The sequence below is a fragment of the Fusarium oxysporum genome, chromosome I (assembly GCF_013085055.1).
Source record: "Fusarium oxysporum Fo47 chromosome I, complete sequence".
In the NCBI taxonomy this organism is placed as follows: Eukaryota; Fungi; Ascomycota; class Sordariomycetes; order Hypocreales; family Nectriaceae; genus Fusarium; species Fusarium oxysporum.
This window is the reverse complement of record NC_072840.1, coordinates 4,061,546-4,077,953: the sequence shown is the minus strand read 5'-3', so window position 1 is coordinate 4,077,953 and position 16,408 is coordinate 4,061,546. Positions and strand designations below refer to the sequence as shown.

The 16,408-nt window shown below is 49.8% G+C and overlaps 4 protein-coding genes across 4 annotated transcripts; 3 read left to right on the top strand and 1 right to left on the bottom strand.

Moving 5' to 3' along the window:
* The first annotated feature begins 5,976 nt into the window (after positions 1-5,976).
* On the top strand, positions 5,977-7,522 carry FOBCDRAFT_6137 (uncharacterized protein). Its single transcript, XM_031182611.3, has one exon. The coding sequence runs from the start codon at positions 6,430-6,432 to the stop codon at positions 7,429-7,431; it is 1,002 nt and encodes a 333-aa protein (XP_031043379.1). The 5' UTR covers positions 5,977-6,429; the 3' UTR covers positions 7,432-7,522.
* Positions 7,523-9,224: 1,702 nt separating this feature from the next.
* FOBCDRAFT_6129 (N-terminal domain of NEFA-interacting nuclear protein NIP30-domain-containing protein) lies at positions 9,225-10,200 on the top strand. The gene is made up of 2 exons (XM_031182610.3): positions 9,225-9,543; positions 9,592-10,200. Exons 1-2 carry the CDS (start codon positions 9,306-9,308, stop codon positions 10,053-10,055), a joined length of 702 nt encoding a protein of 233 aa, XP_031043378.2. The 5' UTR covers positions 9,225-9,305; the 3' UTR covers positions 10,056-10,200.
* FOBCDRAFT_6126 (mitochondrial import inner membrane translocase subunit Tim54) lies at positions 9,962-11,849 on the bottom strand. Its single transcript, XM_031182609.3, has one exon. It carries the CDS (start codon positions 11,723-11,725, stop codon positions 10,346-10,348), a length of 1,380 nt encoding a protein of 459 aa, XP_031043377.2. The 5' UTR covers positions 11,726-11,849; the 3' UTR covers positions 9,962-10,345.
* Positions 11,850-13,964: 2,115 nt separating this feature from the next.
* FOBCDRAFT_125198 (kinase-like domain-containing protein) lies at positions 13,965-16,075 on the top strand (the record flags this gene model as incomplete). Its single annotated transcript, XM_031182607.2, has 4 exons — positions 13,965-14,617; positions 14,690-15,190; positions 15,248-15,721; positions 15,775-16,075. 4 exons carry the CDS (start codon positions 13,965-13,967, stop codon positions 16,073-16,075), a joined length of 1,929 nt encoding a protein of 642 aa, XP_031043375.2.
* Positions 16,076-16,408: the final 333 nt, after the last annotated feature.

Sequence of the window (16,408 nt, the reverse complement as noted above, 5' to 3'; positions counted from 1 at the left end):
CAGCGGCGGCTGTCACGCGAGTTAGGATTTAGAGAGGCGTTTGTTGCGGTCAAAACCCACAAGGGCTTCAATGGTCATCCAACCCACTGGTCCATGCCCTAAGCGGCACGACCAGGCTAATGTCAAACCATGTCGAAGCGAATTAAGAGCTTTGATGCTGGACATCGTCTCTCAATTCAGTAACGTTGTGTGCTGGGAGCTTTGAGATGCTGTGAGACCCTGTCTGAACGTTCACAAGATAGTATGTGGCCATCTTGCAGAAGATACCTGTTGTAGCACCACCTGCTGCTGCCATTTCTCGACGTCAATGGATCTTCAAGGACCCTGAGAAATCTAGAATGCCCAAACCATTGAATGTGTCATACCACATTCGTACTAGGGCAGACAGTCTCTTTCTCAACCAGCTCGCAGGGACCGACTCCATCACGATTAGCTCTGGCTTCAGTGGATACCGACGTTAATCAACGCGGCTCCAATGGTCCCTGCTCACCATGTTCTGATTTAGTCCCACGCAACGCGCTTCAACACTGGCAACTGATTGATGAATTCGATGTTAATAAAACTGAGCTTCACAACCACCATGTGCTGGGATTTTCTAGAGCGGGAAGGACCATCAAATGATACTGATATCACATCCACGAGCAAGAATATCATGCCACCCACCACTGCCGCTCATTTCTGATAATGCTATCAGATATTCCAGGGCCCGCTTGACACGACTAGACATAGCACAGCGGATGAAGAGTTGCCAACTCGACGACCACAATCTGTGACCAGGACATGGCAACTAACAACTGACTCTCGGTTGTTGGGTAAGACCCTAGACCCGTTGCATCTCGTCCCGAGCTCGTTGATGTAGCATCACTAGGCCAGGACTTGCCCGTATTCCGACTGCTCCTTGAACATGATCAATAAGATCCGTCATAATTGAGTGGGCAGCATTCGGGGGAAAACTGCCAGGAAGATGATGAGGGCTGTGGTAATGCCAGACGATGCCAATTCAAATTGACGGAGACAACCACACCGGAGTCCATCCCAGCCGTGTTTAACAAGATGCATAGCCTTAAACGAGACGACTTGACCTAGCCGTCTCTAGAGAATGGGGGTTTGCTAGCCACATGAAACCAGAAATGCGGAAAAATTGCATGTCAAGAAAAGTCCAGGACAAGCCGCCCATGTTGACCATGTTTCGTCTCATCAATGGAAATCAAAACCAAGCCAAGGCGCTCACATGGCAACCTGGCCAGGAGCCCCTCAGGGCTGTTCAAAATGGCTGACCAGCTAATTTCCTGGGGGAACGGCGCTACGTATTGGCTCGCCTGCGATTGCACTGGCCAGTGGATCCAAATCTCCTAGAGCAGGGCTTGGGTTGCTCAGCTTGTGGCATTGGTCCAAGACAACAGCGGTGAGCATCTTGGACGAAGAGAGCCTGTTACGTACGTATCTAGCATCGCGTGCACCCACTCAAGTGCAGTTGTCGAACGAGTCGCTGGGTAAGAAGGGGTCTTGGATGCAGATTGGCCTAGACGCCCGCACTAGATTTTGCACAGCATCGATGGTGGACTTGAGGCATTTCCCTCCGCATTCCTGGGTCAGAGAAACCACTCGGCTCAAGATGGATCCTAGCTTTCTTGATGCAAGCAGCTGGCGACTGTAAGTAAATTCTGAATATATGCCATGATAAGGGACGGGGTGCTATTGGCCGTAATGTCTGTCACCAAAAGTGTCGCTTCATTTCTGGGAACATATATCAAGCCAACTGTTGTGCTTGGTTGATATATCCAAAGGTATTTGGGCGTACATCCTACATCCCACAAAGAATCGAAAGTTGGACCAGGCATATCAGGAAATATCAAATTAGACCAACGGTCTAATTCTCTTTAAGCATGAATGATGCAGCACATCCAAGCCGTTCCACCACAAGGGCATGTGCTTCAAAAACGGCGAAAGGCTATTCTCAAAACTGAAGTGCGACAGATCGAAGAACCCTGGGTCCACATTGAAGGCGTGGCAGTCGTGGCTCTTCAGCATTTGACTGGTGGCAGCTAGTGTCTTGCATCTTGGTTGTCTAGCTTGCCTTGAGAACGGTGAGTTCTTCTGATCGACGAGTAAATGAATCCCTGCGGGCCCGCGGTATTTTCGTACCTGGACTACTGTAAATCTCTCTCTGTAGGTGGTTGAAGGGAAGCGTTTCTGGAAGCACACCTCAAGAGGAAGAGTGGGTCACCATCAACTTGCTGCATCACCTGCGCGGGAAGACATGAACCGACCAACCAGATATCGAATGAAGGCAACCAGGAGGATCACGACCAGGACTGGCCGAGGCACCGAGACAGGTCGTTTCATGCCTCAGAGTTTTGTTGTTGTTTTGTTATTGTTGCTGACGTCGCTTGCAATCCATCATCTCGTTTCATTTCTTTGCATTTGATTTGATTAATCAAACGCGACCCTAAGACGTCCTGGCGTCTCAAGCTGAGCTACGTGTATAATGCGGATATTGCTTCACACAACATATTCCATCCAATGATAAGACTCCGAACAGAGTGTAGTTAGAGAATGCCTAATGTGGTTCCGATCGGCATTCGAGAGAAGGATGGTAATAATTGTGATGACGATGGTCGCTTTTTTCCAGCAGCTAATTCTTTTTTTTTTTTCCCTAGAAAAAAAAATCCCCCGTTTAGTAGCGATATTAGATCAACCACCCAGAGAATACGTGGTGTTAAAAAAAAAACTAAAAAAAAAACTCTGGAGATGGACGAATGAGGCAAAGGATATGCTAGAGATCAGTCAGTGGCCACGCAGAAATTTCCATCTGGCGCTTTCTTCTGAGGCGCTCCTTTCTCCCCTACGCTGACCGTCTGACGGTTTAAGCCACGAGCATGATCAGGAGCGACCTGAGTCTGAAAAAGGGCAAGGCTGGCAGCGACTCCCATGCTAGTGACGTCTCCAGACTCCAACCACCCCAAGCGTGGCAACTGTGAGCTTTGCCTTCTGTGTCTGCCTGCTCAATGAACGAAAGTTTGCTGGCCAAAACACGACAACGATGATTGGTTGGGCATCAGTGTTGCAGGCAGACTTGGCTCGATGCACATAACGGTTCTCGAGCTTCCGATGGATGGATGCCCTGGGTACGACCTAGGTACAGGTAGGTAGGCAGCTAGGTGCCTGGGTAAGCTAGAAGAATGAATTCAGGAGGTTAGAATTGGCCCCTGGAACCAGTCAAAGTGTGTAACTTCATATGGATTACAGAACATGGCAGATTCCAGTGTGATACGAAAATACGCCTGAATTCGTCCCATCAGTCATTTATTAGACATAACAGTATATCACCTTGGCTGATGAAAGCTTCTACGTTTGGTCGATACATCGTCAAACTGTCACAGTAATAGTGGAGGAATGGCCCCCGATGGCTCGGATCAGGTGAGGGCTTACTATGTATGAGTCGCAAATGCCAGAAATAGCGTCCACTGCCGCCTCGGAGTCGACGCCAGACCAGCCTGTCAGGGATGGGTGAACGGAAAGCTAATAACGCAGTGCGTGAGTCCCCATGACTTTGCGGGATATGTATGAAGTGTACCTGGCCTGACCTGTACCGAGGTGCATCACAATGGGGAGAAACTGCAGTACTCTCGTCATCGTAGCGAGCATCCCGTCCTCATCAGGACAACCAGATCGTAAAGTCTGCCCTCTCGTTCCCTCCATCGAGCCGCTTCAATTGATGAATGATGATACTCTGGATCAGCCACTGAGCTAACATTGGCTGGCAAGGCTCTGTGGATCTCCTGGCCGAAGCGACGCTAGGGCGACCAAGTCCAAGGAAGCGTGGAACCACTGAGATGGATGACTACCAGGTGGATGCGGTACTGTCTGTACCTGGTAGACCATGAAGATGGATGTGAACCCTTTTTGCACCGAAGACTCCGAGTTTCCTGGTTAATCATCAATACTATGTACATGATCTTCCTGTCTGATGGAAGAACATGGATAGCATTGTTTTTTTTTGCCGCGATACTTTGAGTACGCGTGTTTTACATTTGTAGATGCGTGAATGCTGACGCATATGACTCCTTAGATTTTATTTACAATTTCCGGATGACTGATATTGAAAGTATCACTTGCTGCCGGGTAAGATACTGTGAGGCATGAGGCGAGGTACACACACCAGGGATTCATACCCAGTACCGTGCAGTACTCCAGGTAAAGCAGGTTGACCCACGACCGCAGTGAATGTGGTGGTGACGACCTCTGGCTACATAGCAGTAAGCGCTCTGCTTGGTCAGTTTGTTGAATGAAGTTCCCACTCATGGTTCTGCTGGGTTTCTCACGCATCCCGTCCTTGTCCTTGTCCCGTCCTCCAAGCCAGCCTAAGCAGAGCGCCACTTTCTGTCCCTTTGACTGGGCCCCTTGGAATTCCAACCGTCATTTGCCAGAGCGATGTGTATTCTTTGGCTGGAGTCCACCGCTTATAGATACACACAAGTCAGAGACGTGATCCACTTTGAACCGAACTCCACCCTTGCTAGGGTCTACAGTCTTCCACCAGGATTCGATTCGTCTCGACAAGTGCTCACTCGTCAACGACAACGCGACTCGCTGTTTGCTCTGCTGCTCCACGCCCTCCGCCGTCACTTGTGCTCCGTGCGTAGGTCGTGAGGTGCATTGCCTGGGGCTTGCAGGCTTGGGCTTGCTAGGGGGTGCAGGCACTAGAAAACGAGGAGTGAGGGCCCATCCATCCCCATCCACCCATTTGCCCATTTCGAATCCACCCATTTCACTCCTGTTGGCCTGACTCCTTTCGCTCGAGGAGGAAAAAAAAAAAAACTGGCTGGGAGTGAAGCGACTGGGGACCTGGCAACTGTCGGGCACTACTACGCTACGCTGGTTGTACGTTGACGCTTGTCTTGGCTACGTACCGAAGCCGTTACTGCTACGACGATTCCTGCGTCTTGGCTGGAGAAAAGCGGCGTACTCGTACTCTGATGCATGTACTGATGCTTGTATTTGCCAGTACAAGTCACAAGTCACAAGTCACCACCTCACAAACTCACACTCAAAATTCACTCAGGCTCACTTCACTGCAACGCAACGCAACAGTGGAGGAACGAACACCCGACCTGACCTGAAGCCCACCTCACCTCACCTCACCCTAACCCGCCACGCCCTCCTCCACACTAACTGCACACTGCCTGCAACTTGTACTGCACCTCAAGCACCAAAACTGCCTGCACTTCAGTCGCTGGACAGGACTGGGCCCTGGCTGGATTGGCCCTGCCGCAGTGCATCATCCCCATCCATCCCCATCCCCATCTCCCCATCTTGCCATCCAATCCGTTCGTTCATCTTTCTCCTGGCCCTGTCCGTACTCTTCTCTTCTTTCATCCTCTTCCACCTCCCTCATCATCCTTTTTCCTTTTTCCTTCCTCTACCCTCATCCTCTTCCTCTCTCCACGATAGAAACCGAATCCTCCCAATTCCTTGACAATCACCAGTCAGCAGGCCTTCATTTGGTTTGTCGACGTTAGGGTTCTGGTCCTTTTCTCGCGCGAGTCTCTCTCTCCTTGCCCTGTCCGTGTCTCTTCTGCAGCCCGCTGCTACTGTAGACTAAGCTGCATATTTCCGACCTGCCTGCTCTAAGTCTCGACCTCGAGTCTCATCCTCACCAGTAACTTTCGGATCTGCGGTCCCAGGGCTTCCTCCTCCTCCTTCAGCTATACGTTTCCTTACTCTCGTACGACCGTCCTTTTGTTCATTCTGGTGAGTGCAACTCGTTTTAGCTTCTGCTCTGTTCACAAACGACTGGTCCTTGTCTGTTCGACGGAACGACCTTCGAGTTTATGCTGCCGACATGGAGCATTATCCCGAATTGCCTTTTTTGTTTGCTTTTTAACCGACCAGCGCGCTCCCAAACTTCATCGCTCTACCTTTCGATAACTTGCACTCTACATCTACGACTACGAAGACAACCTGACCAGTTTATTTTCGTTCCCGATGCACTGCCGATCATGCAAGAATGAAGAACTAACAGCCAGCTGTACAGATTGGTTGGATCTCAGACACGAGGTTTACTATATATCATCGACATTGATTTATTCTCGTTCACGACAAAAGCAATTCTATTTCGGTCCCCCCAGTTGACCGTCACCACAAGTCGACACAATCGTCTCGACTCGTCTCTGTATACGTTTTATCCCTGCTTGTCGCCCTAACTCGCGAAGAAAAGCATATCAGTAAATGGCCCGAGTAGCCTACTGATTTCCTGTCGATTACTGTCGACTAAGCCTTGACGCACGCTCGCATTCACGCTCAGCTCACAGGACCGTCTTAACTGTGGTATAAACCCGCAGTTTCGCTTTACGGTCTTCAAAAAGCTTCAACTTCCGACAAAGGTCGCGTTCCGATCTTCGTCGGACCTACCCCAATCCTTTCATCATGCCCGGAGGCGTGTGTGCCGTCCTCGATTACGAGGTCGACATGATGTCCGAGTACGTTGCTGAGATGGCCACTCGCGTTGTTACACCCGAGGCTGCTGTGACCTCGCCCTTTCGCAAGTTCGTGTCTCAGATCCTCACTTCAACACGACTGCCCAGTACCACGATTCTTCTTGGAATGAACTATCTCGCCAAGAGAATCAACACCTTGAAGGGACAGGGTCCTTACAAGGCCTCTGAGGGTCAGGTCTGGCGCTACCTGACTGTTTCTCTGCTTCTGGGAAGCAAGTTTCTCGATGACAACACCTTCCAGAATCGCTCTTGGTCTGAGGTGAGTGGCATTGCTGTGTCGGAGCTCAACTCGCTTGAGTTCGAATGGGTCGAGTCCATGGGTTGGCGACTGTATGTCAATCTCGATATGAGCAAGGACTACCAGGCCTGGCTTGAGAACTGGCGTGAATGGCAAGAAATCAAGAAGCGACAGGTCGCCCAGGCCAGCCGCGAGAGGCTTGCATCTATTGTCCCCGCCATCGACACGGAGATCGCCAGATATTCTGGCCAGCGCCAGTCACCTCACTCGCGTTACCTTCAGGAACAGGTTGCCGAGTATGAGCGTTACCAGGCCATGAAGGCTCAACAACAAAGCTATCGCCCACGCGAATCTGGCTGGGGCCAAAGCTCTTGGGGTGCTCCCCTCACGCCCCCCGATTCCGGATATGGCACTCCAGACTATGCCATGTCAGCTACGTCGAGCAATGAGCGCTATAACGAGTGGTTTTCACAGGCTGCTACTCAATATGCTACTCGATACCCTCAGCCTCCTGCTCAGACTACCTTCTATCCCAACTCGCGCCACAACTCCTACGGCGGCCACTACTCGTACTCTCAGAACATGTGGGAACATGGTCTTGCCGAGTGCAGCTGCGCTGCTTGTGTGGATCCCATGAAGCAGCAGGCTCCTTATTTCGTGCCTCACGGCTACAGTCAGCCCGTCATGGGTTAAACGTTTTTCAAAAGTTTCACATAATGGCTCTCTATTCGAGCGCAGTTCGGTCTTGGAAAGAAGAAAAAAGTTTTACAGGGTTTTCATTTTTTTACGGCCACGATTTCCTTTTTATTACACGCATCCCGAGAACGATAAATTCGCATTCAGATACCCCAGGCACGACAAAATTGTTCATACCATGACCTTTCGGCGGATCATTCTCAGGATTTTACTCTACAGCCACGACTTGATGACAGGAGCTGAAAAGCCTGATCCATTCTCCTCGCGAGTCATCATGACGCACCAACGTCAACTCAAGTCCGAAAAATGTGGCTTTTTCTTTGTTGTTTTATTGGTTAAACGTTCTGTAATGGTCATAATTGGCGTTCGGCTTTTTCATTTTACACTACACGGTTCCAGCTCGATAGACTTGCGGTTTCTTGGTTTCCAAAGACTTCTGCGCGCATGGTTTCCCTCTGTTCGACATTTCCGCCCTCATCATACTCCAACTCGAGTATATCGCCGCTTCACTTGAGGCTCGGACAATGACCGGACATGGGCATAAATCTCAAGCGCAGTATCTTTGTTATAGATGGCGACTCAGCAGAACTTGATCGCTGCCATTCACTCGACACTAGATTCTGTGGTAAACGCAGGATTGTGCGAATCTGGTCACAATTTATTCTGACCATCTTTTCCCCTTCATGATCTCGTCGTGGCACAGATCGATATGAAAGTCGATTCGACACGAGTACCATAGGTCGGATGGACTGAGCTATGCGACAGGAATCTTGAGGACGGTACATATTTCCCCTTTTTCTTCTTTTTCTTTTCTTTGTTATTGCAAGTGGCAGATATGAATTTTGACCACAGGAAACGGTTTCACACGACGGGGTTATGCATTGCGTTCAGCGGGTAAAACAAAGGAATTGGATTTGATCACTTTGATCATAGGGTTTGATATCATATTGTTTGTACTTCCCTGGGGTTCGTCATCGTCACGGCTCCAGCCTGGAGTGGTTTCAGATTTGACGCCAAGGAAAACGAGTAATTGTACTCTTGACTCTTGTCTTTCACAGGTTTCGGTGTCGGGCATTACAGTGAGATGTTACCAACGGGGTGTTGGCATCTGCTTTTCGTCACGTCGGCTTAATGGATTCATTATATTGCCGACTATGTTTTTTATCGCTATTGCATCTTTTCTCACGACTTGGTATGATTCTTACGGAATATTTGAGCATCATGCAAGGGCACGATCCAATGCAGCCTGCAAGAATCAACTGCTTGGAACCTTGGTGTTGCCATTCAACAACCGAATGTATTTTTTTCAGCCATTCAGAGCTGTCTATAGGTAGTAGTTTTTGTGTACAATGTGCGCAAATAAAAGGTGCTGAAAGCAAAATTATTTGGTAATGATTTGAATGGCTCAGCCCATTTGAACGAACCTGATGCAGTTGTTGGAAGGTTCACGAGATGTCTGTGGAAGGATGACATTCTCAGGATACTCCTTGTTTATGGAGCGAGAGATGACGCGAGGTGGTGACTCGTGATTGCTACTCATATTTGACTCATGTGCAAAAGAAGAAGGAAAAATCAGCTTGCGTACCGAGACTTGCTAAAATGAAAACACAAAATATTATCATATGACTGCTACTATTTACCGTTTCCGAGCTGATTTGTGCACAAACTGTCTGTGATGGCTTTTGAAGTGGACTCACTAATTGCGCCGTTGACCGGCAGATTATCGGATAGTTGGAGCACTCATTAAAACATCCTCAAGCTGAGTCTCAGCTTCCACATACCTATAGAACGTGATAATAGTCTTATGATTGCTTTCCTTGTTCTCACCAGACGTGACCGTTCAAGACGTAACCTCCAATCCAGGTCAGATAATGCCTAGCCGCTTCGTATCGGCTGGCAAGATCGGCTCATCTGGAGAGATCTCGAAAGACGCCAGTGGCACAGAATCAACACCTCAACAGCCGCTGCACAATTCCGCTAAATCCAAAGAATGGGAAGCGGTCGAGAAACAGTTGGAAGCCGAAAGAAAGAAGCGCGAGGAACAGCGCATCAAGGCTGCTGCAGGAGAAGGCGAGAAGACCTTATATGACGTCCTCCAGGCAAACAAAGGTAAGGCCCTTCTTAAGATCATTTCACATTTTTAACTGAACACAACAGCGGCAAAACAGGCCGAATTTGAAGAGCAGACCAAACTACGTAACCAGTTTCGTGCATTGGATGATGACGAGATAGAGTTCTTGGATGAGATACGCGCCAACAAGCGTGCAGAAGAGGAACGCGTGAAACGAGAGACGGAAGAAGGTCTAAAGGCATTTCGAGAGCGACAAAAGGGCGATACTGCTCAGGGCGAAACTGCTGGTGTTGAAGAAGAAGGCGAGTCATGGGAGATTGGTCGTAAGAGGAAGCGCACGAAAGAGAAAGATGTCAAGGGGCTGAGGCGAAAAGTCAGCGCAGCGGAGGAGAAAGAAACTGGGAAGCAAGATACAAAGCCAGTCGAAGGCCCGAGTCGTGATACGTTGGATGAGAAGTCCAGGACGACAAATCAGTCAGCTGCCAAGCCACCAGAGAAGAAGGGGCTAGTATTGGTGGGTTATGGGAGCGATTCAGATAATGACGATTGAAGGTCTGAGCAAACCACAGTAACGCTGAGGCTACATGATGAATGGGGATCAAATGCCATTGAATCATATAGCATAATAGACCAAGACCATGCTCGATGCCGTACCTCATTCTATCATTAGTGTTACATTGGCACCAGCCCCTCGCCTGGTATAATATACAAAATTTGGGTCGTGACCAGGAGATGCACTCCATAACAGAAAAACAGAAATTGTAGTAATACATGAACATACACAGCGGTGTCCCCTGTCACACCGCGCCCCCTTTTTATGTCAAAGAACAACACTCCGTTCTACTCATCGCTGTCCACATTACCAACATTAGGTCTCATGGGCTTGGCAGTCACTGATTCAACAGTATAGTTCCACAAGCTGCGGAAGCTTCCTTTTATCCATCCCTCAATCTCGGCCTCAGAGACTTTGATATGTGCGGCGCGGGCTTCATCTTCAGGGGCAATCTCAAAGCGCCGCATGCGCTGCGCTAATCGAGGGTCAATGACCATAGGCGCAGGCCAAATTTTCTCCTTGGGGGGCTCAGTAGGCACAGTGGCGGTGTTGTCATCATCTTGCTTGGGGGGGTCCTCGGGCTTCCAAACTGACTTGACCCAGTCGTTCTCCTCATGCTTTAGAACGAGCTCCTGCTCATACTGACCATCGGCCTCTCGCCACTCACGAGAAGAGTTGGCGAAGCATACAGCAGCGACCTCGCGGCCGATCTCGTCGGCTAGTTTGCGGCGGTTGAAGAAGCGGTTCAGGCGGACCAGAGTGTGACGGAAGCCCAGGCGGTGGGGAAGAGGGATGGGGTTTGCGGGGGAAAACTCGGCGGGAATTTGAGGAGGGAGATTGGCGATGGAGTAATCGGCGGTGGTGTTGTAGGGCAGTGGTTGGGGTGGTCGCTCAGGCTTCTTCTCTTCCTCCTCCTCCTTCTTGCCCTCCTTCTTCTCTTCGGGTTGGTCACCTTCGGCCTTGGGAGTCTCAGAATCCGCCTCGACAGTTTTTGTTATAGGCTCAGGCTTTACGGGAGGGTCAAGAGGACCAAGCCAACCCTCGTGTAGTCCCCTGATATATTCCTTCCATGTATGTCGGCCGAAGATGATATCGCCTTTGACACCCTCATACTCTGGAACCTGGTTCTTCTTCCTCAATGACTCAGTTATAGCCTCGTCTGTTTGCAGGTCCTCTTCATCTGGCCTCTCATACTTCCTCCTCTCCCTACGAATCTTCTCTGCTACGGCAGCTCTCACATCACCTTGTTGTCTTCCCTGAACGAACTCCCAGTCAAGACCAGAGGCAGCCAAGACGGGCTTGGCATACTCAATAAAATGGTCCTGTGCAATCCGTAGACCATCGCCAGGAGGCGCCTCGAGGAAAATGGTCAGTTTGCGAGGCAGTTGGCTTGCTGAGGGGATTATGTCCTTTGCGAGAGGGGCAACAGCGTGCTTCCACTTCGCAGTAGCCCTCTTCTTCTCGCGCTTGTCGTAGATGATAGCAGCTGAAATAGAACCAGTGATAGCCCAAAATATAAGCCAGTTGCGTGAGGGAAGTTTTCGAGGGAGATTTGGCAGACCCATCATCCGAAGAGCTGGGTTCTGTTTCGGCTTTGGTGTGGGCGCCTTGTACGTTGCGCCGGTGCCGGCAGCGGGCTGCTGCGCTGAAGGGTTGGGCTCGGCCATTATGCGTATCGAAGGGTTACGGCGGTGCTTATTGTGCGATTCGTAGGCCTGAAAAGTCAATCGCCGTGGTATTCGAGCCGTTTAAGCCACAGGATAGCAAGGGTGTTAATATCGACCTCGTCTTGATCTGTTGGTCCGCCGAAGGAAAAAAAAACCACGATAAGCGATAAGCGGCTCCGATAAGGCCCGGGCGGTCGGGAAGGAAATACTTTAGCTCCGGCCATTATATGAATTGAATAGAGGCACCTTCGGTTTTGTATTAACGAACTGAAATATCAGGATTTAAAACGTGACTGATTCTGGTTTCCTTTCACCTAGTTAGGTATATGATATTTACTGAACATTTATTTGTCTGTAGTGCGCTGAGAGTCACAGTCTTCACGAGTCTCACTAAACTTCCATAAAGCTTCTAGAAACGGTAGGGAATAATGACCTATGTTGTGATCAGAAGATGGAGTCTTCGTTGTTGATGTTCTGATTTCAGGAGAGCTGCTTGTAGCATGTTGCAGATGAAAAAAGAAACAATGTTGCTTTCCTCAAATGGCTTGACTAACTCAGGTATCACTGCGATGCCATTCAAGTTCTTGTGTGATGATCACCGTTGAATTGCCATGTGGGAAACAAGCGAATGTTGTAATAAAAGCCGATGGGAGTCAACGTGGGCATGTTACATCTGGCAATACTACTCAAGGTCCATGTTAATATAACATGAGAACTACGCGAAATAGATGGTGGATAATAGAGTAAGCCCCGATCTCCTACAATCACAATTCCTCTGATAATAACCATCCATAGGAAAATAATTGAGAATACGGATACTCAAGAGGCTGAGAGGTCCCTACTACACATGGGTGACAGGTTCACCTGAAGCTCAGGAATTGTACCACAGACAGCAACATCTGGGGGAACACAACAACAGGGGTTCAGCCCCTGAGGGGTCTATCGGTAAGGATAGCCTGGGATGAAGATTATAGTTCAGCGGCTAGGATGAAAAAAAGTGCCATGGTATGGAGTATATGATGGTCAGTACGCGATTAAGTCATCACCAACGCCGCTTGTTGGTGTTGAAAATTAGTTCGAGAGGAGATACAGGAGATGCTAATCTCCCATTAGTTGAATGTGATGGGCGTAGAAGTCATCATGATGAGGAAAAACATTGGTCTACTGAAGTGAATACTTTGCTATTCGAGGCAATCACATTCGTTACAAGTGGAGGCATTGACTGGTGTGCAATTCCGCTTCCAACAACTTCTTGTTCGTAAAATGAATTCTTGCTGATACCTGAAGATTCAACTTATATAGATGTCTCGGGCATCCAAGTTAGTTAGACACTTACATAGGTAGGTACTGAGATTATAGCAGCCACAGCACCCATCATCGGAATGATTGCCACTAAACACCGCTAATTTCAAGCTAAACTGTACCGGTTCAGGTCGCCCGCCACGCTTTCAATTCTGTTGCTGGACCCCTCAGACTTGACCCCTCGGATCTCTTCCCCCAAATGACATGGAACCAACCTATGCGACTTCACGGCCCGCCGTGTGCCAGCCGCTAACCGCCAACTTTGACCATTCCTTAGGCTTTGCCTGAACCTAAGCCAAAACACCCAGCGAAGGACGATCCATCCCTGCACGTTTCGGCTCGGGGAGCACAAGTGAAGGTCGCGCAGTGCAGGTGGTGACAGTGACAGTGACAGTGACAGCAGCGGCAGCACCTGTCATATTTGATCTTAGTGGAGGGAGACTGCCTGGTACCCAAGGTCAGTAAGGTAGCCAAACGAAAATCCTCAAGTACCTCCTGGGCTTTTATACGGAATCCGTTTTCCCCTTCTCCTTCAACTCTTTCTCTCAAAATCATCCATTTTTATTTCTCTTCGTCTCTCCTTCAATCTGAGACCTTCACCGACCGTGCACCAGTCTCTTGGTGCTCCGCCAGAGGTGGCTCTGGTGCTACTTTACCCGTATTGTACTCCCCTACCCAGGCACTCTCCAGTTGGCAGTACCTAGGTAGGTAAGGGTACTAACTGTAACTGACCTTCCTGCGGAAAGGTAGCTCTAGTCCCGCGCCGCCCCTCGCTCTCCCCTCCACAGCCCCTGGACTTGACCCTCCCCTGAAACTTGTCCGCCATCTCGACTCCCACCTCAGTCTTGATTCTTTTCACCTCTTCAAGAGTTGTTCACCAACTTGTCGATACGATACAGGGCGAAACGAGGCGATCGAGACGCCGCAATCAGACAAGATGGATCCCAACAACAACAACAATCGCCTCTATCTCAACTTTGGCAACGGCAACGACCGTTTGACCGCCTCGGACAGGGCAGCATATCCCACTACGCCTTCGACCTTCCCGCAGCCCGTTTTCCCTTCAGCTTCAGGTCAACAGCCTGGTGGATTGCAACCCCAAGGTCAACAGCAGCAGCAGCAGCAATATGCTGGTGGTTATGCGCCCCAGGGTTACTTTAATCAGAACCAATATGCCCAGTATGGCGGCCAGCAACAGCAGCAGTCCAATGACTATGCTCAGGGTGCTGGGTATCAACCACGATCCAATACCCCGGGCACCAACGACCCCAACACAGGTCTCGCTCACCAGTTCTCTCACCAGAACCTCGGAGGTGCTGCTCGAGGGCAAGGTTATGCTCGAGGTCCCTCTCCGGGTCAGCGTCCAAGGACCGCTGGTAGTACAGGACAGCAGCCTGGCTACAACAGCTACATGAACGCCCCTCCTATGCCTACACAGGCCTCTGCCCCCGCAGAAGAATTCCAACGTGCACCCGAGCGAAACCCTGATCGATATGGTACAAATGCCAATAGCAACCAAAAGAAGTGTTCTCAGCTCGCCGCCGACTTTTTTAAGGATAGTGTCAAGCGTGCCCGCGAGCGCAACCAAAGGTATGTGCCCACGTGCCTCGGTCTCGTTGCTGTCCAGAAGAGTTGTGCAACTAACTCATGATCACTATACAGACAAAGTGAATTGGAGCAGAAGCTTCAGGACCCCTCACAGGGCGCCGCTAGACGTGAGCAGCTCTGGTCCACTGCTGGCAGAAAAGAAGGCCAGTATCTGCGTTTCCTTCGTACCAAGGACAAGCCCGAAAACTATAATACTGTAAAGATTATCGGAAAGGGTGCCTTTGGAGAGGTCAAGCTTGTGCAGAAGAAGGGTGATGGCAAGGTCTATGCTATGAAGTCTCTGATAAAGACAGAAATGTTCAAGAAGGACCAGCTTGCACACGTTCGATCAGAGCGAGACATTCTCGCAGAGTCCGACAGTCCATGGGTCGTCAAGCTCTACACCACCTTCCAGGACTCATACTTCCTTTACATGCTAATGGAGTTCTTGCCCGGTGGAGATCTAATGACAATGCTTATCAAGTATGAAATTTTCTCGGAGGATATCACTCGCTTTTATATTGCGGAGATTGTTCTCGCTATTGAGGCTGTCCACAAGTTGGGCTTCATCCACCGGTATGTATCACCCTCCCTCCCCCCGTTTTCCTGCGAACAGCGTCTGACCTTCAATAGTGATATCAAGCCTGACAACATTCTCCTCGATCGCGGAGGACATGTCAAACTCACAGATTTTGGCCTGTCAACAGGCTTCCACAGGCTTCATGATAATAACTATTATCAGCAGCTGTTGCAAGGCCGATCAAACAGGCCTCGCGACCGTAACTCGGTTGCGCTTGACCAAATCAACCTGACAGTCAGCAATCGATCCCAGATCAACGACTGGAGACGATCTCGAAGACTTATGGCGTACTCGACCGTCGGAACTCCTGACTACATTGCTCCTGAGATTTTCACTGGCCACGGCTACACCTTCGACTGTGATTGGTGGTCACTCGGCACGATCATGTTCGAGTGTCTGGTCGGCTGGCCTCCTTTCTGCGCTGAAGACAGCCATGACACCTATCGCAAGATTGTCAACTGGAGACAAACTCTGTACTTTCCAGATGATATCACACTGGGTACCGATGCGGAGCATCTTATCCGAAGGTAAGCAATCGTCTCGAGGGTCAAGGGGAACGCAGGTTGCTAACAGAAAGCAGCATGGTCTGTAACACAGAGAACCGTCTCGGCCGTGGCGGTGCCCACGAAATCAAGGGTCATGCTTTCTTCCGCGGTGTTGAGTTTGATAGCCTGCGCCGTATCCGCGCACCCTTCGAGCCTCGCTTGACCTCCAACATCGACACGACTTATTTCCCTACTGATGAAATTGATCAGACCGATAACGCCACTGTCCTCAAGGCACAGGCTATCCAGCAAGGCCACAAGGTTGAGGAGTCTCCAGAGATGAGCTTGCCATTCATCGGCTACACATTCAAGCGATTTGATAACAACTTCCGATAAATGGGTTGAGGTGGCATGGCTTGCGGCATGGTCTCTCCACGAAGCGAACCCAGTTCTGTGAACGGGCGCTGTCGATGGAAAAAGGGGCGGCAACCCGGATGAGTACAACGAGTCCTTCAAGCAGTTATTCATGACATGATAGACGAAGCGAATACTGTGCGGGGCTTGCCCTTTTGTTGAGCCTTTTGGCTGTTTCGATGCATGTTTTTGATGATACTATGGTAGCAGGTCTGGTTCAGATGGAGGGGCATACAAAGTCGGTCAGGAAGTTTGCTGTCTGCAATTTGCATCGCATTATACAGGACATGTAACAAAACACGAGGTTTCCAGACA

Excerpts from the sequence above, each read along its gene's own strand:
- FOBCDRAFT_6137 (XM_031182611.3), top strand. The coding sequence starts at position 6,430 with ATGCCCGGAGGCGTGTGTGCCGTCCTCGATTACGAGGTCGACATGATG.
- FOBCDRAFT_6126 (XM_031182609.3), bottom strand. The coding sequence starts at position 11,725 with ATGGCCGAGCCCAACCCTTCAGCGCAGCAGCCCGCTGCCGGCACCGGC.
- FOBCDRAFT_6129 (XM_031182610.3), top strand. The coding sequence starts at position 9,306 with ATGCCTAGCCGCTTCGTATCGGCTGGCAAGATCGGCTCATCTGGAGAG. Across the intron at positions 9,544-9,591 it reads CGTCCTCCAGGCAAACAAAG|CGGCAAAACAGGCCGAATTT; the intron begins GTAAGGCCCTTC and ends TGAACACAACAG.